The 25,431-nt window shown below is 38.2% G+C and overlaps 1 protein-coding gene across 1 annotated transcript; it reads left to right on the top strand.

The window, feature by feature from the left end:
* Positions 1 to 89: 89 nt before the first annotated feature.
* col28a1a (collagen, type XXVIII, alpha 1a) lies at positions 90 to 25,157 on the top strand. The gene is made up of 34 exons (XM_079878580.1): positions 90 to 223; positions 3,668 to 4,233; positions 4,588 to 4,608; positions 6,431 to 6,490; positions 8,862 to 8,915; positions 9,260 to 9,304; positions 9,418 to 9,444; positions 9,688 to 9,732; positions 9,815 to 9,859; positions 11,408 to 11,461; positions 11,556 to 11,624; positions 12,185 to 12,253; positions 12,399 to 12,467; positions 13,347 to 13,415; positions 13,511 to 13,579; positions 13,699 to 13,767; positions 17,663 to 17,731; positions 17,846 to 17,917; positions 18,215 to 18,283; positions 19,475 to 19,546; positions 20,544 to 20,612; positions 20,847 to 20,915; positions 21,000 to 21,068; positions 21,180 to 21,248; positions 21,348 to 21,416; positions 21,499 to 21,567; positions 21,689 to 21,757; positions 21,858 to 21,938; positions 22,661 to 22,696; positions 22,784 to 22,820; positions 22,912 to 23,466; positions 23,563 to 23,708; positions 24,365 to 24,641; positions 24,770 to 25,157. The coding sequence occupies exons 1-34, from the start codon at positions 103 to 105 to the stop codon at positions 24,940 to 24,942; spliced, it is 3,522 nt and encodes a 1,173-aa protein (XP_079734706.1). The 5' UTR covers positions 90 to 102; the 3' UTR covers positions 24,943 to 25,157.
* The last annotated feature ends 274 nt before the right edge of the window (positions 25,158 to 25,431 follow it).

Genomic DNA, 25,431 nt, shown 5'->3' with positions numbered 1-25,431 from the left:
GTCAAAAATGAATGCATTATTTTAGAGACATGTTTTCAAAAATGAATATGAAATGTTTAATATGATTCATTTGTAGTGTGACGGCGTGAATAAGCAGGAAGAATGCAGTGTGGTGTGATGTTGTGTCTCCTGCTGCTGATACTGTCCTGTAGTGCTAGCAGCAAGAACAGAAGAAAGAACAGACAGAAACCTGACAACACTGTCATCCAAAATGAAGTCAGAAGTAAGTAATCTGTCTGCCTGTCTGTCTACCTCTCTAATGTTTTTCAGGTTTTTTTTTTACGATTGCTTGAACCAGTTTCTCAATACTTCAGTTACTTTTTCAAAACTCTTCACACAGTGAGCACAACAGCGGTCTATGTGGGCTAAACTGTGGATAATTTTCCATTGCTTTGGCACAAAATGCATTCAATGACTACATCTTTCAAATTACATTAATTCTTTTCTCACTTTCTTACTCAGACACCACTGCCAAAATGTACCTACAGGCCAATTTGCACATTTACATATCTTTTCAAAACTGTTAAAGGTATGATCAAAACCTAGCTTAATACAAAACTGAATAACTGAATAAAATGAAAATACCATAAAAAGAATTAGATGTAGTTGAACACAGTTATTACCATATATACAAAAGGGGATTGGAATAATTTGTACTGTAATGTAAACATGGACCATGTAACATAGACTGGAGTGAATTTTAATCAGCAGAGAGCTGTCGTTCTTGTTTTGAAAAACATTGCATAGGCTACCTGTTATTACAGTTTATCTCAGTCGGTTTGGTACATATCTTGAATCATGCAAACCATAATTTGCAAACTGTGTTCTCTGACAGAATGTGATGGTTTTTGATGACTGATTGAAAATGCACAAGGTGTAATGTTCAGTTTGATTTCTGTTTCGGTTTTCCTGGCTTGTAACTCATTGTTTCCTGTGTTTCCTTTCTTTTTCCAATGTTTCTAGAATGTTCTCTTTTGTTGTCACAATGACTCATTGTTTGATTGATTTTATTCAACTGTTCCTTGTTCAGCCCTTCAATTACTCTGTTTATAAATAGCCCTCAGTTTGAGTTGTTATTTGGCCATTCTCATTTATTTTTAGTTGGAAGTTATTCTCCTGTGTTCCAGATTTCTCCTGTGCTCCTGCATGTTTTTTGTTTTAATTTATTGTTTAACTTTTCCTTCCTGCAATTAACTGTGACAGAAGAACAGACCTACATATTGGTCTACCAGCAGATCAGATTCTCTTCCTAAGCCAGGAGGACAGCACCCTTGAGGACCACACAAGACATTTTTCATAACTGGTGCCCTTGGTGCATTATCCCGATTCCTCCCCTGTGTGTTTCCTTAGAGCTGGTCTAAACAGTCAAACTAAAGCATGCTTGCCTGTAGATGGTCCTCGGGTGCTTTTTTGTGAATACATTGAGTGGGTGTTATGCCACTCTGGTTCCTCCTGGACAGTGGTTGAGGAGGAAGTAAAAGCTCCAGATCCCATTCAGCCCCTTGTCAAGCCTAACACTGACCCTGAGCCTGAGCCACGGAGCCAGAGCCTGGTGCCACTTCCATCCCAGTGCTGGAGCCTGCCCCAAAGTCTGACCAGGGGCGAGAGAACTCACCAATGTCCATCCCAGAAGGTGTTTTATCCACCTTGGTCAGTCATCGTTCTGCCTCCGCCACAGAATTCAGGGACAACGACTGCATCTCATCCTGCCTCATCTCTGCTTTGGCTCCGTTGGACCCTGGCTTCACCTCGGCTGCTCGTCACCGCTGCTCCACCTTGGCCTCCTGGTCTTCCAGTGTCTCCAAGTCCCTCCCTTCACCTCAGTTGTTTGGGCTCATGACTGCTGCATATAGATCCTGCCTCAATTTATCTTCCTTTCTGCAACCAACTGTGACAGAAGGCTGCACTTTTTAATAATAAATAATAATACAATTTATTTAAAGGTGCCTTTCATGGCACTCAAGGACACCTTACAAAATTCATAAAAAAGACATTAAACAATCAAACCAGTACAGCAACAAACATTAAATCACATAAAAGCCTGCCTAAACAGATACGTTTTAAGACGAGATTTAAAAACTGAGAGACTAGAACTGTTGCGAACTTCTACAGGAAGAGAGTTCCATAAATGGGGAGCAGCATAGCCAAAAGCTTGTGACCCCATGGAAGTTGTCCGAGTGCGTGGCAGAACAAGTGTAAGTGCAGAAGCAGATCTTAGAGTGCGGGAAGGAGTGTGTATATGAAGAAGATCTTGAAGATATGAAGGAGCCAAATTGTTAAGTGCTTTGTAAGTAAAAATTAAAATTTTAAAATTCACACGGAATTTAACTGGGAGCCAATGCAACTTCTGTAAAACAGGAGAAATGTGTTCAAAAGTGGAAGTTTTGGTAATGACTCGAGCTGCAGCATTTTGTACTAACTGTAATTTATGAAGAGATTTGGAAGGAAGCCCATAAAACAAAGCATTACAATAGTCGATTCTTGATGTTACAAGAGCATGCACAAGCGTAGCAGTACTCTTGAGTGAAAGGACAGGACGCAGACGATTTATATTGCGAATATGGAAAAATGCAGAACGGGTAACTCTATTAATGTGAGATTCAAAAGACAGAATTGTGTCAAGAATGACACCCAAACTTTTGACCTGATTCGATAGAGGAACAGAACAGTTATCTATTTCCACAGAAGAAATATTCAATTTTTGTATGGCAAATATTACTTTCAACAGTGCAAATGCATTGCTGTATGTGGTACAGTGACATGATTCACAGTTACTATTTTCTGTTGATCTGACAACAAATTATAGTCTCCAAACTCTTTCACCTTGCATCCTTACTCATGTCCTTCCTGGCTGTTGACCTTGTTCGTTTCCTTATTGTTGTTGTTGTTGTTGGTTTCTTTTTTCATTGTCAGAAATTGTAACACTGTGTTGTGCTTTATATATCCTTGCCAATCGAAGGGTCATGAGATGCACCTCTGAGATGTAGATCATTGGTTGATTTAATGCTTTACATTCCCCGTTTATAGTGAGATTTAAGATATACCTGCGCAATTTATCAATACAGGACACATTTACAGAAGAGTGTAATAGAAATGTATAGAAAATATGTTTGACAGATGACAAGTTCAGCCATTTTGCTTTTAATGATTTATGCAGTGAACTAATGCCTAAAGGTTTTGGGGGTAAGACTATGCAATAGAGATTCAGAATAGTATAGTCTGATCAACATGAGCAATTGATAATGTAGGAAACAGCAGACAATTGTACATAATCAATTGCATGAATGTACTAATGACAATTGTGACTAGATGATGTGGAGGTTGAACAGGTAGTTTTGAGAATTAGTTGTGATCTGAGAAATGCACCAAAGCATTTCAGAAAAAAACTGTAGTGATTTTAAGGTCATTGTTTTTTTGACAAAGTGTGTTTTTTGGGTGAAAACTACTTGCTAATATGAGTTGATTTAAGACATGCATGAAGTGTTTTGGAAGTTTTGGTGCATTTTGAATGTAAAATTAACATTGTACAAAACTAAAAGTTGGTTAGGAGAATTAATTTAGAAAAAGTGTCATTTTGAGAAAGACTTAAATATTGAGAAATGTGTCCTAGCAATTGTATAAACCCCCCCCCCCCCCAAAAAAAACCTGTTGTTTCATTTTTCTGCAGCTCTGTTCTGTCCAGTGGAGTTGGCTTTTTTGGTGGACAGTTCAGAGAAAGCTACAATACTTCTGTTTGAGAGGCAGATGGATTTCGTGTTGCGCTTCAGCACCAGGCTGATGCAGATGCAGGTGCCCGGCTGGCGGATGCGGGTGAGAATCGCTGTCCTGCAGTACAGCAGCAACGTCTTAGTGGAGCACAACTTCCGGGACTGGCAGGACATAGATGTGTTCCAAAGCCGAGTGGATGCTATGACCTACATCGGCCAAGGCACCTTCTCAGCTTATGCCATCTCAAACGCCACTCAGCTCTTCGTCCGAGAGACAGCGGCCAGCAGCTTAAGAGCAGTGCTTCTGTTGACGGATGGGATTGACCACCCGCGCAGCCCCAGTGCTGTGACTGCAGCTGCAGATGCAAAGAGCAACAACATACGCATGTTTGTCATTGGGCTGTCGGGATCCACACGAGACGAGCAAGACAACGGTAGACTGAGGTCCATCGCCAGTGCACCGCCTCAGCAGCACCTGTTCAGCCTCAGTGACCCACAACTAGATGAAAAGCTCTTCAGAGAACTGGTGAGTGTTTGGAGTAGGATATGTTTTCACCTGGAAGGCATAAGAGATGGTTAGGATCCATTTAACTAACAGGAAATGTTCTCAGAACTTTGACTGACAACATTCTGGCAAGGTTCTCTCAAAGTTATTAACAAATGCTCTTCCAATAACATTGATAGAACATTCATTCAGCGTATTTTGGTGTTCTATAATGTTCTCAGACATTAGTAGAAACCATTAGTGGTCCTAACCACTCGTTTTGAAACATAATTTCATATATGAACAATATCACAATTCCATCAAGATCTGTGTGTATCTGTCAATGGTTTATACTTTTGTGTATCAGTCTACAATGCTCTCTTTTCTCTTTTACAGAGTGAACTTGCAAACACAGTTGTAAGTACAGTTTTTCAAACTGAATTTGAGATGTGATGGATAACAGTCATTTTACTATAATGACCAACTAACTGTACATTATCCTACTTATTACATTAATGTTGTTGATAAATGAAAGTATGTATAAATGTCTGCAAAATTACAAAGCACAAAGTCCACTTCAAAGGGATTTTTTTCTTCCTAGAATGTACACTTCACAATTTTCCTAATTTAAATAATTCCCGCCCAAGGCATACGCAAAATAGGGCAATTCCAAAACATGTTCGAAAAAGGGGCTTCATAGAGACAGGAACTAAATAGAGCTTTACTTACAGACTAGGAACGGAGATGTTGCATTAATGTAAAATATGTGAAAAATTATGTTTTTTGAACATTCAACCATGAAATCCTATTCGAGACCCCAAAAACAAAATCAGGACCTTGTAAAAGGACATAAAATGGCCTATTTTAAATAAAATAAAATAGTTACGGTTATGTTTGGTTCTATGGACTCTTATTTTGATATTCTGTTTTGTTTCCCTTGGTTTCTGTTTCCCTGCTGTGTTTAGTTTCAATTTCCTAGGCTTCTGATTAAATCCTTGTTTGTTTCTATAGTTATGAATCACATTACTACATATTTTATTCACATACACGTACATATATTCATATACATTTGAAATAAAATAAAGAATAAAGAAATGATCATGCATGTGAACTGGTCCCCAAAGAAGCTATCTAAAGCTTATACTAGGGGGCCATGACAAACAAGCAAAAAAGAAAGATGTGTGGCCTACATATAATACATTTCATACATCTCATTCATACAACAAATAGTGGGAGATCCCATTTAACAAGTACAATTTTGTTTAACAGTTTACCTTGAGGTTGAAAGATTTGTACTGACATACATGCAGAGTGAGAAATAGTACGTACATCAGGAAGATGTATACAAACTTTGTAATTGTTTCTTGAGGTTTTGTTTAAAAGAAAAAATAGAGCTTGAACTTTTCAAATTTTCATCCAGCTCGTTCCAAATCTGCGGTCCCCGGCACACTACACTCATACCAGTGCATTTTAATCTCCGTTTTTTACCAGTAATGATGTGCGTGTTTCTGGTGAGGTAAGTGTGCTGGGGATAGCAGATGGGAACAAGCTCACATGGACTGTTATTCAAGCCAAAGACCACCTGATACATAGTACATGCATTGTGAAATATATTATATTCAGTAAGTCTTAAAAAACCGTACCTAGAGAAAATAGGACGAGTTGGAGCATTGAAATCGGACCATGATATGGCGCGAATGATTTTTTTTTGTAGAATTTCTAATTTTTTTAGGTGAGTGGGATCAGTGTTGCACCATATAATATTGCAGTAATTTAAATGAGGTTCAAAGAGGGTTTTGTAAAGAGTAAGTAGTATTGCGTGGGGAAGCAGGTGTCTAAGCTTAAAGAACAGACCAACATATTTTGAATAGCTGTTTGACAAGGTATTCAATATGGTGTTTAAAGTTTAGGTGATCATCTATTAAGACACCCAAGAATTTAGCATCTTCACTCTCTTTAGTTCCTCTCCCTTTATTTTGATCTGGAGATTTGGATCCTCGAAATTAGGTTGTTTTTTATTTGGACAGAATATTATGTAGTTATTATCCCCAGCCTTGTTATATTCCCTGTTTGGTTATGTCCTTTGTTGTGTATCTTTCGTGTTCATTAAAGACTTTGTTATTTCTGTGTCAGGGTTTGGATCACGAAAATCATACACATGACAAAAAAAAAAAAAAAAAAAAAAAAATGGCATGCTGACTGTATCATTTATCTCTAATGGCTTATTTCTCTGTTACAGTGTCCTCAGCCCAAATCCTGTCTGTGTGAGAAAGGAGAGAGAGGTCCTCCTGGAAAACCAGTGAGTTCATATCTAAATCAGTTTGATAGCCCAGTCAATTCTCGTCATATCATATCCAGCTTTCTCTGCAGATTGATAAAATAGGAAATCATTGTAGATGTTTATAATCACAAAAGTACCAACATGATTAATCTGTCATTGTATCAGCGATTTCAGGCCCAAAAAAGGCCCATACATAAATTATCACATTCATCTAATCTTTCCTATCGATCCGCTAGCTGCCCGCCCCATAATCAGGCCATCAAAAAAAATGCGTCTCTGTAGGCAGCCTAGGCTCTGAGATCTGCACACAAAAACAATTGGTTTCACCAACCACTCAAAACCAAAATAAATAGTGTTCCAACCAATCACCGACAGGGGGTGGGTGTTGTGAGGTTGATAGACGCTGGCTTCTTCTTCATCTCCGACTTCGCATGCTCACAACACCCACCCCCTGTCGGTGATTGGTTGGAACACTATTTATTTTGGTTTTGAGTGGTTGGTGAAACCAATTGTTTTTGTGTGCAGATCGCAGAGCCTAGGCTGCTTACAGAGACATGTTTTTTTGACGGCCTGATTATGGGGCGGGCTGCTAGCGGATCGTTAGGAAAGATTAGATGAATGTGATCATTTATGTTTGGGCCTTTTTTGGGCCTGAAATCGCTGATACAACCTTTAAACAGTATGGTGTTATTAACCAGGGTTATTACAGTAAACTAAAACCATAAAAACTTTTGTTTCTTGAAATAAAGGTAACACTTTATTTTGATTGGTCTCTTTTGAAAATTTTGTTAACTATAAGTGACTTTGCAACTACATGTCAACTAACTCTCATTAGAGTATTAGTAGACTGTCTGCTTATTATCTGCTAACACTGTATTGTGATGGTCATCCCACAGACATTCTACTGACTATAAGAAACTTTGCAATTAAATGTCAACTTATTCTAACCCTAACACTACCAGTCTACTAATACTCTAATGAGAGTTAGTATTAGACATGTACAGTAGGTGCAACGTTACTTTTAGTCAACAGAATGTCTTAAAGCCATCAAAATAAAGTGAAACTGAAATTAAATACTGCAAACTTTAACTGAATTAAAAATTTTAAAATTAAAATTTCAGCTAGTTGCAATGACAGCATTTCTCATTTCCATCTTGTTTTACTTGAAGTACTAAAATAACCTAAACTAAAACTGAAATAAAAATAGATAAAAACTATATAGACATACTTTTTAAAATAATAAAAATCACAAAAACATGACAAAATGACTAAAAAAGTAACTAAAATTCAAATGAAAGCAGAAAAAATAAAAATAAAACTATTTAATAATATTAACATCAATTACAACAGTCTCTCCATAATACTAAAATAACAGCAGAATTTTTTTTTTTTAATTTATTTTGTCTAATCAGTCTCTGAATACTCTGAATGGAGACATCAGACATCAGACCTATGATGTGGAAGACAGTTTCAAACACTAGTAGATCCTTGCCTGATCTGTGCTCATGAATAAACAAAGTTAGAATTGTTTGAGGAAGAATTGTTAAACAGCAATAATCCTCTCTCTGAGCTGTGTTTGATCTAACAATGTGAGGCGGTTAACTCCATCGCTCTGAGTCTGAAAGCCCTGGTTTACAGCCAGAGCAGGTGGATTCAGGGCGATCAGAGAGGCGGTACATGAAAACATAGGAAGTGTTTCCCACACTGCAAGTGTAGCAGGTGCTGGAGCATTCAAGAGGACCCCTCTGTGCTTTCAAATATGTGTACGCTTCACAGGGGGGGTTAAGATTTTCGGCTATTGGATTGGATCAAACCTTGAAAATGGGTCGTTCAAAAGAAAAAAGGATTCTGAAATTGGATTAGATCACAAAATGCAATATTGGTTTTGATCTGGAGCAAATTGTCAGTTTGTGTTTTTTTTTTGTTTTTTTTGCTTTCCCCCAAGACACTTTGCATTCACTTCACTCTCAAAACTTGAGTTCTTTGCAAATTAACATATAGTTTGTTGGAAGAACGCAAAACTTTTGCAAAAGAACTCAAAAGCATTAAAGTGTATAATTTTTCACCTATTTTACATATTTTTTCCATCACCATGTCCCTTTAGTGACACAGTAAAGGTCTTATTGTTTAAAGGAAATTGTAGCCAGTCTCGGTACTTGCTCTGCAGCAGCAGCAGCAACGTAGCAGATCTATTCCGCCAAGACCAAATGCATTAACATTGCCATATCCATTACCTTGGCAATCTCTATTACCATACCGCTCTCCCGAGAGTTGTCATGACAGAAATATTGTTCAATTACACAAAGGAAATTTTATCCAACCATGTTATTTAAAATGTATGATTGAAGTTATTTTGCCTGCTCATTCTATAACTTCTTGTGAATATTAGGGTAAACCAGGCGATCTAGGAGTTGATGGGCCTCCTGGTCCTAAAGGATCTAAAGTAAGTCTCATTTTATTACAAATTCTGTGTTATTTTTTGTTTGCTAAGCTGATCAGAGTTGTGATTTTTGATTGGAAAATTATTTTATATATAAATATATTACATTAAAAGATAGAGCTGACACGTATGTACAGACCAGAATCAAGTATGGGCTGTTTTGAATTGAGCTAGTAAACTACCACCTAGCAACCAGCCAGAACATAGCAACACCCTGGCGACCACCCACTACACCCTAGAATTGTGGAAGCGAGTTGTGCACAGGCAAAAGACACTTGTATTTTCTTTAGAACATGTAAAGAATTGTTCTCAAGTCTGATTTTAGGGTTTTCTCTTTTTATTCATAGGGAGAAGGAGGTTTAAATGGACGTCCAGGATTAGAGGGTATAAGGGTACTATATCCTCATATATTATTATGTATATATTTTTATTATATTAGCATAAATGTTTTTTTGCATGTTCATTGGTTGATTTCTGAGCGATCAAGTCTTTTCTTTTGTTACAGGGAAGACCAGGACCAAGAGGAGAAAAGGCTAGTATATTTGACTTAATGACAGTGAATTCAGTAATTTTACTGTACAACATGGAGTACTGTACTGTACTGTACTGTACAACATGATTCTGCTTGTCAGTAAATGATGAAAGCTGTTTAATCCTGACTGATGCTTTCAAAACATCAGGAGACTACGTCACAGAAGACAGCCTGAGGATGAAGCGTTATAGATGATATTAGAGACAGGGCAATGAAATTAACTTTCACTCTCTCTCCGTATAGGGGGGAAAAGGAGAATGTGGCACCCCAGGGGTGAAAGGAGATCAAGTACGTTTTAGTAAATTATTCTCTTGATCTGTGGTCTGCGGCCCACAATCTGTCATGATGATCCTGTCCTTCATTCCCACAGGGCCAGGACGGACCTCCTGGACCACGTGGACAAAGAGGAGATCAGGTTGCCTTTTTTATCCCCTTTTTATAGTGTTAAAAATGTTGGGATTTGTAAGATTTAAAAACATTTTGTCACATGATCCTTTAGAAATCATTCTAATATGCATAATACATTTATTATTATTATCAATGTTGAAAACAGTTGTGTACAATTCTTTTTCAGGATTCTTTGATAAATAAAAAAATTATCTTTAAAAAATATCATTATACAGAACCATTCAAAAGTTTGGGCTTGTTTAGAATGTGTTTTTTTTTTTTTTTGGAAAGAAATTCATATTTTTATTCAGTAAGAATGCATTAAATTGATCAAAAAAGTACGAACAATTATTATTTTACAAAAGCTTTCTATTTCAGATATATGCTGTTCTTTTGAACTTTCTATTTATCAAAGAATCCTGAAAAAAAGTTACACAACTGTTTTCAACATTGATAATAATAATACATGTTTCTTGAGTAGTAAATCAGAATATTAGAATGATTTCTGAATGATCATGTGAAACTGAAGATTGGATTAATGATGCTGAAAATTCAGCTTTGACATCACAGGAATAAATGACATTTTAAAATATATTCAAATAGAAAACGGTTATTTTAAATTGTAATAATATTTCACAATATTCCTGTTTTTTCTGTATTTTGATCAAATAAATGCAGCCTTGGTGAGCATAAAAGACTTCTTTTAAAATTGTTAAAAAATCTTACCGATCCCAAACTTTTGAACGGTAGTGTGTGTGTGTGTGTGTGTCTGTGTTTATATATATATATATATATATATATATATATCAAATATTTTGATTAAAAAAATAACAGCATAAATGCATAAATAAACATCATAAATGCATAAATAAACAGCATAAATGAATCAAATATTGCCATATTTTTCTTTGATTCTTACAATATATGCTGTTTTTGTTTTTATTTAATTAAATTATTATTAAATTAAATTATTAAATAATATAATAAATTATTAATTATTATTTAATTACAGTAATGAATGAAGAGTAACATACCTCCCAAGCTCAGTGAGGAAATGATCCTGCTTACACAGTCAGATAGCCTCTCCTCTCCCTGCACATATGGAATGTGATTGAGGGATTAAGTGCTGTTCTTACACTAATGTAACATAGCTAAAGCAGTGAATCCAGGCCTACACGCCATTGTTCCTCTTTGACGGGTTTCTTTGTTCCTCTGGATTAGCATGGGGACAGGGGTTACTATCTCCTGCCCGCCTACTTCCATCTCTGTCCTTGTGGTTTTGGTTTGATGACAGTAGCCTCCGTTTTTTTTTACCCGATTCAGATTTAGAGAGCTTCAGTTTCCCACACAGTCTATTCTCTGGTGTGTCTGGCTGTCATGTGTCTAGTTAAAACACATTATAATTGATGGCATACCTTGGTAGAGGTCCAGTACAATTACTTCAATACAATTACAATCCTTCAATATTTAAATAGACACACTCTTTCAGTACAACTAGCTCATAGATCATAGATGTGATTAGTGTGAAGTAAAATATATAATAATAGACTAATAAATGAATATCTATCTGTTTTAGGGACTGAGTGGCAACCCTGGTGACTCTGGCCCTGAGGGCCCTGTCGGACCTAAAGTAAGAATATTGCATCTCACCATTATGATGTGATATTATGAATGGTAACATGAAAATGATATGGATCATGGAATGACAGTGACATCTTTCCCAGGGTGAGCGAGGACCTAGCGGACCCTCCGGACCTCCAGGGGACCCAGGGTTCGGGTTTCCTGGTGCAAAGGTAATGGCTTCAGATTAGTTAATTAGTTTTGATTTCAAGATAATGGCAAAAATATTTGTTTATCTGGTTAGACAACATGTCATGCATGCAGTTTATGTATTTTATGAATAATTGAGATAAGACAGTTGTCACACCACAGAACTGTTTTCTTTTATATACACTTCCATTCATAAGTTTGGGTTCAGTACTTTTCCAGCAAGGATACATTAATTTTATCAAATGTGACAGCAAAGACTTTTACGTTGTCACAAAAATATTTAATTTCAAATAAATTATATTCTTTGAACTTTCTATTTTTCAAAGAATCTGGAAAAAACAAAAAAAATTATTAGTAATTATGCTAAAAATTCAGCTTTGCATCACAGAAATATATTACACACACACACACATTTTTTTTTTTATATTACTGTTTTTACTGTACAGCTATGGTGAGCATAAGAGACTTAAAGAAATTAAAGAAATGTACGGACCACAAACTTTTGAACAGTTGTGTATCAGTATGCAGTTTTGTTATAATTATAATGGAATCATATCCATGTAAACTCTTTGTGTTTTGTAAGGGGGACAAAGGTAGCCAAGGCAGACCTGGGCCCACCGGGCCTGTTGGGATAGGGGAGCCAGGAATGCCTGTAAGTGAAGTGATTCGGCAGTAACACCACTAGAGGGAGATACAGATCCTTGGTCAAGTGTTTTTATGTAACAGGCAACTATCAGGCATCTTATCCACTGGGTATGTATAGTATAATGTACTAATATTTAATATCTGTTTGTTAGGGCCAACCAGGACCTCAAGGAGTTCAAGGCAACCAAGGGTTTCCAGGAGAAGGTTTACCAGGGCCAAAGGCAAGAATTAACAATAAAAACTCCATCTTCCTCCCCTTGTGAAAAAGAAGTGTGCTTAATTGTTTTTAATGTGCACTTGTAATGTACTTTAAATCTTAAAATTACATTTATAAAAAAAAAACCTCCTAAAACTTAAGTGCACTAAAGAGAGTACACTTTCATGACTATTTCATAAAACATTTAAGCGCACTTTTTAGAAATGGATTCAAAAGTGAATAATGTCAAATTATTTTTTTAAGTACATTTGAATTTTAATCATTATGTTTTAATAATCATTTTTCGTGCTTTAAAGAAGTGCACTTAATTTGATGTGTTGACTAACATATTAAAGCACATGTGAAGTATTTGATTTTAATTTAGTTAAGTTTTTTATTCGATATTTCATTTAAAGTTAAGACTAAATTGCAACTTCATTTATACTTACATTGAAAGTATGTACTAAACATTATAAGTGTGTAATTAAAAATATATTTAAATACTTGTATATTTTAGTTTACCATAATATTTTAGCATATTTAGTTAGCTTGTCAGTACATTCAGTACACTTTAACCATATTTCAGTAACAATAGAAATAAATTTGAAATTACATTTAATGATGTATTTAAGTCATACTTAAGTGGGTCAAAAAAGCACCCTAAAGTTCAGCTAATTGCATTTATTAAAAATTTAAACTATAATACATTTTCATTTAATTTTAAAATAACATGCAGTTAAGTGTCTGAAAACATTACATACATTAACACACTCAGGTATATTCCTTTAAAGTGTATAATTTCCTTAAGTACTCTTTTTGCTATGTAAAAATGCTAGTATGCTAAATGCGCTGCTCATGTGATTGACATCTAATTATGTACTGAATAATGTAATGATGCTTTCAGGGTGACCGGGGATTTGAGGGTCCTAAAGGTGTACGTGGACCTCCTGGGTTTAGCATCAAGGGTGATAAGGTAGAATACATTATCAAAAAATAAAAAACTGACATGCTGTTGTGGAGTGTAATCAGATCCATCAATAAGACACTGCTCATTTCTCTCTTCTGTAGGGTAACACAGGGGAACTGGGTTTACCTGGACTGATGGGATTTCCAGGAGTAGGGATCCAGGGTGAAAAGGTAAAGCAAAGTTCTTATCTATCCATAGGCTGCACCCAAATGCCTACATTGTTTTATAGGAAATCATAGTACAACATTCAATTTGAAAATACTTTTTGATGTGGCATCTCTGGCTGCAGGGAGACCTGGGACCCATTGGACCACCTGGACCAAGAGGCCCCTCTGGAGTGGGCATGGTGGGCCCTAAGGTGCAGTGTGTGTGTGTGTGTGTGTTTGTGTTTGTGTGTGTATGTGGTTCAGGTAAACCCTACATTATATTATTCCACAAAGATGGAAATCCTTGTCTGTGTGGGGTAATATTTTGGTCCCCATGAGGAAAACAGGAAGCCTGTGAAGGGATCAGTTCAAGACGCACAGGTCCAGGATTGGCCATAACCCACAGGTCTTCTTCGGTACAATGAAATAGGGGCTGTAGAATCCGGACTGTGACCTCCGCACGCATGACAGGGCCACCCACCATAGTGTAATGGACTCCCCAGAAGTGGGGAGGAGATCGTACGAACTGAATCGCATAGCCGAGCCTGATGGTTCTCGCGACCCAACAGGACAGGTTGGGAAGCTCTAGCCAGGCTTCCAAGAACTGAACCAGCGGGGTCTCGGTGGGGCAGTGAAGCGGAATGACCGGCCGGACAAGGGAGGCATAGTGTCCCGGTGTGGGGGCACGGTCATAAGCCTCGTTCTGACAGAGTAGGCCAGGGAAGGACCAGCGTTCCACGGGGGCCTGCTCTGACAGGGGTCTGGCGACAGAGGGGGACGAGAGTGGTGAGGCAGAGCTTCGCACACTGCCATCCACGGCCTCTTGGGGCTTGGAGGAAGGGGCATCAGTTCATAGAAAAAAGATTCTCCCCCAGCCCTCCACTGGGGGAAAGAGTGGTCCTGCTACCAGCTCCTGAGAAGAACTGAGCCCTAACTCCAAGCTGCCCGTCTCAGGAGTGCTGCTTAGCCTGGCGTTTTGCCGGCTAAGGGGCGGAGACCGGCGGTGCTGCTGCAGGGGGGAGGCCTCGGCGTGAAGCAGACTAAGGAACCGCATGTACGGATGACCGTCGGTGCAGAAGGGCCTCAGTCTGCTTCTGGGGGGTCGAAGACTGTCGGGCGCAGTCCTCAACCACACCGCTGAAGAGCCCAGCCTGGGACATGGGGGAGCTGAGAAAACGAGTTCTCAGACCCCCTCACATCAACCTGGCTGAGCCCATTCCTGGACCACACTTGTGGACATCACCTGGCCCAGGGGGGACGCAGGTACCAATGTCGCCCGTAGACCAAGGTCTGTACAGTGCGCGGCGGATCGACCAGCCCGGACATGGGAGGCATAGCGTCCCTGCGTGGGGGCGTGGTCGAGTTCCCGCGTTCTGTCAGTGTTGGCCAGGGAAGGACCAGCGATAAGTCATAAGGGAACTCTCGCAACCTGGAGGCGTCCTGATGCACGTCCGGGAAGAAAGGCACTGGGGGCGAGTACTGGTAGTGCAGCACGCGCCGCGCCTAGAAACCAATCGTCCAGCCTACAGCGCCACTCCAACAGATGCTTTCAGCTGCCCGGGAAAGCATGGCCATCAGCTCAGGATCTGACTCGGCTAACGCTGGCAATCTCGAGGGAGGCAACGCAGTCAAATCCTCATTTCCAGAGGAATCAAGCCTGCCTTGTGATGCTGTGAGTGACATGACATCATCTGCTGGAGCCCTGAATGAAAACACTGGGTCCCCGAGAGGAACCAGGCACACACGGAAGCTCCATGGTTTGCTATGTGGAGGGGGGCGTGGCCCGAGGAACGACTCATCGCTTATTGTGCCACACCGTAACCCTCAGATCACCCTGGCCACCAGTCAAAGTATCCCTTCTCGAGGAAGAGATAGATTGGGGTGTGGCAGAGGGGACTCTACCCACACGGAGATCATTGAGTCTCGATCTAAACATCGCAATGGTCATGTTCCCCACAAAAAAAACATGACTCATCCACGTTAGGCAGATGAATCACGCGCCCACATCCAGTAAATACACGGGCGAGCCGTCTTGAAAAAGACGTGCTACGTGCAGCTCTTTTAGAGAGAGGAAAAAGCTCAGCAGAGTGCTGAAGCACCCAGGGAGAAGCACACACACTGTCGGCAGATCACTGCACAGACCAGCAGCAGGCAATGTGATCTCGCTGGAACGCGCCGTTGCACCAACACACTGGAGAGCCGCTCATCTCGTAGAGTGAAGATAATTCAGAATGGCTTGTGGGAGTGAAGAAAACTCTTGGCTCCGAAGCGAAAACATAACTGCATGTTGCCAGAGTACTTCCTTATTTACCCACGAGGTGGGGTGGAGTTACGCTATGCAAATTCCACAGACCCATAGCATTTTCTTGCCATTGGCTCGTTTTGTATTCTCGAAGGTGAGAGGTTTTCTAAGCGAAACCCCATTCGTCGTCACAACGTAACTCGTAGTGACCATGAAAGAGAATGGAAGTTATAAATGATCGCTTTGGCAACTAACTGAAATACTGTAAATTTGTTGTAAATGCGTTACTGTAAATATGTCACTGTAAATACTAAAATGAATAAAACTGAAATAAGTATTCATTAAAGCTATATAGAAATATAAAAAAAAAAAATTTGGGATGAATTTTTCCATTACAGTTTTTCTCGATTGCTTAAACACTATAACCAGGCTTTTGAACTAAAATTTCAAAACCATAATGCCATTTATCAAAAAGCACACCCATTTCACTAAACTATAAACACTATTCCCTGTTTTGACACATGAGTCAGATTTGTTGAACTGTCACTGCAAAACTGTACACACAAATCCCTTCATTTCTCATTGCTTAGACCATGTTGTCATTTAGAAAGCACTAGCATTCAAAATTGTTCACTCAATTCAGCACAGCTTCAGCTCAGTTAGCACACAATTACCCAGGTGGAAACACTAAGAGTCAAAATTTAACACACATCAATCAGATCCTTCAATAGATATATAAAAGGGCCCAAATCAGTTTATTGCGTTTTGGAACAATGGATCCAGAAAGACATGAAGGAAGAGGGATAAGAATGAGGAGGAGGAAGGGAAAGGACAAGAAGACAAGCAGTCTCAGATGAAATTCAAGCCACTCTAGTTGCCCATGTCTTTGTCAATGTTATGACTATGAGGGAGGCTTGGCTACGAGTAAGGCCAAATTTGAGTCGCTTTACCGTCGCCTCGAAAGCCTTCAGGGAGGTGTGGTGGCAAACAAAATTCTATCACTGAATAAGAGACAAACATTTCCAATAGTCTTTGATGAGGTTTATTTTCTTGCAAGAAAAGGCCAGCAGTCGTACAGTCAGACAGTGTGGCTGCAGAGTGTGACAGTGAAGGCATCCTTTCTCCTTTATAGTCTTGACTCCCAGAATGTTATCTTTCTAGGCAAATGATGGTATTTCAACCATATGTGGAACATTCTTAGACTCGTTCATCATATTGTATCCTTGAGTGGAGGCCATCCTGTCACGTACCAACACTCTTTACCATTCCAATACAATTCGACTTCCATATGGTTTGTGTGTGCTCTTTTACTGTCATATGTTGGTCACACACATCTTACTGTAAGTAAATATAAAAAAAAAAAAAATTGAGGAGAGAGTAAAAAAAAAAAAAGAGTAAAAAAAAAAAAAAGAGTAAAAAAAAATATTTTTGTGTGTGTGTGTTTTCTGTGTATGAATAAAAATGTGCCAATGTATCCACTGGTTGTGTCTTTTGTGTTCATCATGTGAAAAGGTTTGTGATGGGGGGAACCACAAGCAACATAACTTACCAGTTTTGGAAATGTTGTTTTGAATTTATTGCACCAGTGTGTTAGACTATGTTGTAGTGTGTGTGATTTTGAGGGCTTGTGTGTCCTGTCTGAGGGCAAAGTTTGGTTTTTCAGCAAGAGTGAATGGTTTTGAGTGTAGAGCTTCATTTTGACCTGAAAATAGGATGTTTGGAGAATTGGGTGAGAAGTTATGGATTTGTGTTTATAGTTTTGAGAATACGAGGCATAGTTTCAAGAAATGTGTTTAAGCAATCGATAAAAACTGTAATGGTTTGTGTGATCATCAGTGTTTGTGATTGTATAAATTTGTTCCCAGGGAGATCAAGGTTTTCCAGGAGAATCTGGCCCACAAGGTGAGAGAGGAATAGGAGAACCAGGACCAAAAGTATGTACAATTTTAATGTCCTCACAAAGCAAATTAAATATTATCTATATGACCAAATTTTTTTATATAATCTGTTTAATGTAATAGTGATATATAGTTGTTTCATGATTTTAGGGTGAACCAGGACCAGATGGAGCACCTGGTATTCCTGGCATCCCAGGTGAAGATGGCTCTGTGGGTCCAAAGGTACAGTGAAACACAACATCCTGGGTCACAGGTTTCTTGTAATATGGTTACTATTTCATTTAAAAATTAACCAATGGATCGTCACTTAAGCTACCCTTAATAATTAATGAATGTCATATAAAGTCATAAGTTTTAAGGTGTGGCTTAAATGTCTACATATTTCTGGGGCCACTGTGACTATAACACATTCTTATTTTTTGATAGGAAATACAGGAAAGCTTCAATAAAGCACACATGCATTGCTTTCCTATATTGTTTCCTCACCTGGGCATTTCTGTCTTTTCTTTATTATGTTAGGGTGAGATGGGTTTACCTGGTATACGAGGTCCAGAGGGCTCACCTGGGAAAGGAATTCCTGGTGAGAAGGTACAATGACGTTTCTTTCTAAAAATATTTATTACTTACCACAATTATATGGATTAAGTTATAGTTGAAAAGCATCTCTCATGGTTAAACAGTGAGTTCTACATTCAGTGAGTACAGGAGTCAATATTTGCAAGACAATGTAATATATTTTCTGCCATTTGCAAACATGTCAATGGCAAATGGTGGAAAGATATCTGTTTTAGATAATTTAGTTTAGGGCTGAATCTCACAAAACCAGCCAAGTCTAGGTTGTATATCACATTTTTATCAAAAGAAAGTACTCTACAATTCAAAAGTTTGGGATCAGTAAGATTTTGCTTTTTTGTTACACTATTTTAAAGTGTCCTTAATGTACACATTTAAGTACTAAATCATATTCATTAACAACATGTACTTACTAGAAGGGCTAGAATTAAGGTTTGGTTTAAGGTTAGTTATGTAATTATGCATAATTTACTGTTTTTACTACAGTAAGTACATGACTGTAAAATAAAGTGTCACGGAATTTATACTTTTATTCAGAAGGGATGTATTCAATAGATCGAAAGTGAAAGTAAAAACATTTATAATGCTACAGAATATTTTTGTTTCAAATTAATGCTGTTCTTTTGACCCTTCTATTCATCAAAGAATCATGAAAAAAAATGTATCACAGTTTCCACAAAAATATTAAACAGCACAACTGTTTTCAATATTGATTAGGCCTATTATAATAAATGTTTCTGGAGCAGCAAATCAGCATATTCGAATGATTTCTGAAGGATCATGTGACACTGAAGATTGAAGTAATGATCCTGAAAATTCAGGTTTGCATCACAGGAATACATTACATTTTAAAATTATATTCAAATAGAAAACAGTGTCGAATCAACATTGTCTTAACATCAACCTTGAATAATGAGAATTACAAAAAAACTCAAAAGTAAATGTCTTAAAATATGCTGTCGTATGCGTAGTCCTAAAAATAGCCTTCATTTTCTTGCAAAATATAACATCTTAATATCTTACATGTGTATTCATGAGGCTTGAGTTTGAAATAAAATACTGCATAACATCATGCCACTCAACTCTATTTCAAAGTTAGTCAATGATCAAAAAGCTGAATAATCTCAAATACTGTCTTTGAATGTATTGAAGTGGAAAATACTGTCACATAATCACACTAAATAGTGTTTATGAATCTCTCCACAGGGGGACAGAGGTGACAGAGGATCTCGGGGTCTCCCAGGAAGCCCTGGAGCAGCGGGACCCCCGGGGGCCAAGGTGGGTGGGACACATTTAACCTTTAGATTTCATTTTGCAATGTGGAGGTTAATGTCCAGGTTTTTATGTTTCAAGGTTTAGAATGTCATATTTCATGATCAGATGACTTTTAAGGAGTTCATAAAAGGCCTTTAGGGTTTAGTTGTACACTTTTATGGTTGCTCATAATCAATCCTTTAACAGTCGGCCTTGGGTAGTGAGAATATTCATCCATAAACCCATAAACTAATAAAATACATTACAAATCTAAAATGTATTTCCTGGACTTTGTCATTAAAAAGTTGTTGGAAATAGGCACAAAGCAACAACTCTCATATAGGACATGCTGGATTCAATATATTATCTCATCATTCTAAATTATTTTATTATTTCAAAACCTACAAAATGTAATATATTTTTACAATCACTAGGACACATTCCTCAATACTTAGTCACCTTTTCAAAACTCTTCACACAGTGAGCACAACAGCAGTCTATGCGTCATTTCATTACCATCTATACAAAATGGGATTATTTTTGTACTGTAATACAAACAGCAGAGTGTCATTCTTGTTTGGTAACGAAACTTTACAAAAGAAAACATTGTATAATGCTACCTGTTGTTAGTGTTTTTTTAGGTAATTGTGTGACAAAGTCTATTGGGTGACAACCCTTGCTTGTGTTATGGAAGAATTTGTTGATTTGAGACATGAATGAAGTGTTTTTGTAGTTTTAGTGCATTCTGAATGTCAAATTAACTGCTGTGACATGTTGAAAGTTGGTTATGACAACTGTGTAAAGAGTTTTGAAAAAAGTATTGAGAAATGTGTCCTAGCTATTGTTAATACAACTCTTTTTTTCTTCAAAAGTATCTATTGTTTTAAACTATAATTATATTTATAAATTATACACAACTGATCGCTCACTGATCACATTGCCTTATATACAGTACACTATTACCATTTTTAAAAATCGATCGATCGATCGATATTGATAAAACATTTCCTTTCATTTATAGGGAGAACCAGGGAGTTTAGGTATGATGGGGTTACCTGGACCTCCGGGTCGAGGATTGCCTGGTTCAAAGGTACGTATATGTCTCACAAAGTGCAAATAGAGATAGATTCTATTTACACAAAGTGTAAAAAGAAATAATATCCTGTTTGTACTAAAGGTAAATAGCTGAGAAAAGGTGGGCGGAGCTAGTGAAAATAGCTTTTGCCAACAAGGTTGGCTATTTGCATTCTTACCTAATGTTATACATTATTGTATGTACTGTACATGCTCTTCATCATTATGTTGGTTGCATGTGTACTGTTAGGGTGAGCCAGGACCTGCAGGCCCCTCCGGTCCTGTTGGAGAGCCAGGTGTTGGGACTACAGGCCCTAAGGTTATAGAAACAAATACATATTACATAGTTTAATAGGAGTTTTTTTTTTTTTACTCTAATAAAATCTACATTGGCATGTTTCAGGGTGACAGAGGGAGTCCAGGACCAGTGGGGCCAGTAGGAATGAAGGGGGAGGGTTACCCCGGACCACGGGTGCGTGAAGGAGACAAAGACTTGATACAAACAACACAGAAACAAAAGACTTTGATACGAACAACACAGAAAACAAAAGCAGTAACATCTATACATGTGATATATTCTCAGGGGCTTCAAGGGTTGCCTGGGCTGCCGGGTGAAGTTGGACCTGAAGGACAAGGAATTCCTGGCCCAAAGGTATTGGTCATTATGCAATTTTAAAACAAACAGTTGCTGACTTGATCTTTCAGAAAGTGAGCAAAGTAAGCATTTTTCCTAAAGTGATGTTGTTTTCAGGGCGACAGGGGCTCACCCGGAGCTACTGGCCCTTCAGGGCCCCCAGGAATTGGACTGCTGGGATCAAAGGTTCAATATCACTACTTAGAACATACTGTATGTAGAGCCAATACACATTTTATGTTGATTAATTCTTATGAGATTTTTATAGGGTGCAGTTGGCCAGCCTGGTGCTCCAGGTCTTCCAGGCCCTCCAGGAGAGGGAATTCAGGGTCCCAAGGTAAGGCTCCAAGGCCTGCCGTCCTCATTAATACAGTAGCTCTATCAATTAGGACATAAAGCTAAACATAACTGTATCATACAAAAGCTTAGAACTCTAAATAAACTTTGTGTCATCACAGGGAAACTCTGGGTTTCAAGGGCCCCCTGGTCCAAGAGGGCCTCCAGGTGATGGCTTGCCAGGAGAGAAGGTACTAGAAAGGCAAACACTGACTGATTGTGTTATATGTCAGTATGGTTAATAATATAGTACTGTTCAAAAGACAATGTAACAAAGTCTGATGGTTTTAGGGTGACAGAGGCCTAGTGGGTGAGCGTGGGAGAAAAGGAGAGAGAGGAGAACATGGAGTACCTGGACAATCAGGAGGCAAGGTAATATCCAGTTATCAGTTAGCAAAATCTCATATCATGATTTTCTGGGCAGCCTTGTAGTTGAGACCATCTATTTTGAGTCTAAGTCCAGGCTGAGACCTGTGAAGGTTGAGTCAGAGTCAAGGTTGAGACCACAGACCACAAAACATATCTATAGTGTTGTAGTATTCAAGACTGGACTTGGGCTCGAGTCATGACCAAGTCCAAATGCTCCCAAGTCCATAACAAGACCATACAGACTCAAGACAGAGTCTAGTGGAGTTCTACAACACGGTTTCTAAATTTCAATTCTAGTCCTGGAGGCATTACAAGTACAAAAAACAGTGATCAAGTAATCAAGACAGTTTGTCTTCGGCTTGCAACTATATTTCATTTGTTAGTTATTCACTATCATGACTTAAAGTGCACATTAGTAAAAAAGTCCATATTGTTGTGATGTATGAAACACTACTCACACAGATGTCACTTTCAAACCAAGAAGCATTTTGTTACGAATCTGCGTGAAGAACTTGAATCCGTTGGCAAATTTGCTTGGGGAATTCTTTTGCCATCACATAAAATTATATTAAAGCGACTGGATTTCATCCCATAAAATTCACCAAACAACTTTAAACGTGACCGGACATTTACTCTAATGTAACTGATAATGTAGATAATGTAAGATAATGTAGAATATACATAAATTACCCTGTTACTAATAAAATTCAACTTACATTGTATAGGGACAACCAGGAGAGAAGGGAGATCCTGGCCTATCTGTGAGTCAAAAAATTTTTCACAAAAACTTTGTCATCAGATACTCACAAATATTGTATAAATAACATACATTGAACTTCACCCCGCAGAGAGAAGAGGTGATCAGAATAATCCGGGAAATATGTGGTATATAACCATCCCTACCACTCAAAACTATATATAGGCTGTTTAATCTGTGTTAGGTGGAGGCTCTTACTTTTTTTGCATTTTCTCTCAGGATGTGGTGTGAAATGCCGGACGAGTCCTCTGGAGCTGGTCTTTATCATCGACAGCTCAGAGAGTGTGGGTCCGGAGAACTTTGAGGTCGTGAAGGACTTTGTGAACGCTCTGATCGATCGCGTGTCCGTGAGCCGAGATGCTACGCGTGTTGGGGTGGTGCAGTACAGTCATGTTGACGTGGTGGTGGCGAGCCTACATCAGCTGTCTGACCAGGCTGCCATCAAAACTGCTGTGCGCAGGATGCTGTACCTCGGCGAGGGCACCTTCACGGGCAGCGCCGTCCAACGGGCCACTCAGCTCTTTCAAGCAGCTCGGCCCGGCGTAAGAAAGGTTGCAGTCGTGTTGACGGATGGTCATGCCGACAAGCGTGATGCAGTGAGGCTGAAAGATGCTGCAGAAGAGGCTCACAATGCTGGGATTGAAATCTTCGTGATTGGTATAATGAACAGAAGTGACTCCCAGTATGCAGAGTTTAAGAAGGAGATGAACATTTTGGCATCTGATCCTGATGAAGAGTATGTCTACTTAACTGATGACTTCATGAGACTGCACAGTACGTACTCCTATATTTCTTTTAAATATGGTGTACTTTGCTAAAAAAATTTATGCTAACGTTTTGCGATTTTTTTTATTTTATTATTATTTTCAGCACTGGAGATTAAACTGCTAAATCAGATCTGCGAGCGTGATGATGGAACGCCAAATGGCAAAACATTCTTTCCATTTGGGCCTGATCCACTTCCAGACGGAACTGAAGCTTCCACCAGTGATTATTTCATCCCAGTAGGCAAAGAGGTAATTTTTCATACTACAGAAAGACACAGTAATACATTAAAAAGAAGACACTAAAATTAAAATTAAAGAGAAAATATTAAACTTTTCAGTAAAATTAAAATGATAGAGCGCCACACATGCTGTGAGCACAAATTAAAGACTTGCTCCCATATTTTAGGTAAATCATGGCTACGATTTCTCTAAGATGAGGGAATTAATTAATCAAATGTGGCCATGAATTAAGTCTGGTTTTTTTTTTTTTTTTTTTTTTTTCATGATGTGTGGGCTTCGTAAAGATATACTTAAAATATGTACTTTTTTTAAAAGGAAAATGTCACGTTGATTTCATGATGTAACCATCAAGTAAAAAAGTAATTTTCCTTACACCTTTTAAATGTATTTTTCAAAATAAAAAAGGAACAACTTTTTTTTAAAAATATCTAATCAATCAGAAATTAAAATCCTGCTCATCACTAAAGTAATTTATAAAATGTAATTATATTTATATGCATTTCTGAATGAATTAATAGATCTGGACACAAAATTCTGTTTATATCATAAAATATGAACAGAAATTACAGAAACATTAATATGGAGAAAAAGTAGCACATAAAATGATCGATAATCATAATATAAACACCAACTGAAGGTTGATTGAAAAATTCTCTTTATCACAGGCTGAACTTCCAACAGAGTTTGAGACCACCCTTTCTCCTCAACAACCAGATGAATATTATGACACGAATATTGACACAAACTGGAATACCTTTGACGAATCTGTCAGTGAGTTCCCTAAGGTGACAGAAGCCCCAGCTGGAGATAAGAGGAGAGACCAGTCCTCCATCTCAGTAGTAGGACCCCAGACGCCCATAAACTGGCGGCATGTTCCAGAAATCAGCCCTCCTCCACGAAATCTACCTGCACCGCCCCCTCAGCCTGATGCCTTCGTGAAAGGTAAATGCACTGGCCTACACCACAATTATCTATAATTTCGGGTCACTTCTCAAGCATTCACATTTAAATTTAGTTTGAATCCAGATTTTGTTCAAGTACTTCAGATCTATGTTGTTGTTGTTTTTCAGATGTAGACTGTAGGCAGGGATTGGACCCTGGGCCATGTAGAGAGTACAAGGTGAAGTGGTACTATGACCCGGAGGCCAACGCGTGCGCACAATTCTGGTATGGTGGTTGCCAAGGCAACAGCAACCGCTTTGAGACAGAAGACATTTGTATAAGCGCTTGTGTGCAGACATAGCACACCTTCACAATAAAGCACAGGGCTTCATTCAGCTTCAGCAAATTTCTTTCTTTTTTTTTTTTTACTTTGCAGTCATGCACTATGCATTTTCATTTTAGTACATGTCTTTTATGAGTACAGTAAGGAAGCCTACACTGACTGTAGATCAGATTGTGAACCAACACTACTTTAATTATTGTTTACTAGACTTAGTGCTGCTCCATTTTCTTGAGAATAACATGTATATTCTTCCTAGTCGCACTGAAAGTATCATTAATTTCTTCATTTTAAATAATCCTTTTCTGTATGTTGCATCCTTAAAAATACAGTATTGTAAATATTTATGTTAATTGTGATTTACAATCGTCAACTTACTAGTGAATTATAACTTACTTTTTTCCACAAAGTGGAAAAAAAGAGTTGCTGGTAATCCCCTTTGTTTTCAAAAAATTACCAAAAATGCTTATATACATAATTTAGGGTCATCATATGTGGTCATCACAGGGC

Source organism: Squalius cephalus (genome assembly GCF_949319135.1).
Source record: "Squalius cephalus genome assembly, chromosome: 8".
NCBI lineage: Eukaryota > Metazoa > Chordata > Actinopteri > Cypriniformes > Leuciscidae > Squalius > Squalius cephalus.
Note: the sequence above shows the minus strand (reverse complement) of the source record. Positions and strands in the feature narration are given on the sequence as shown.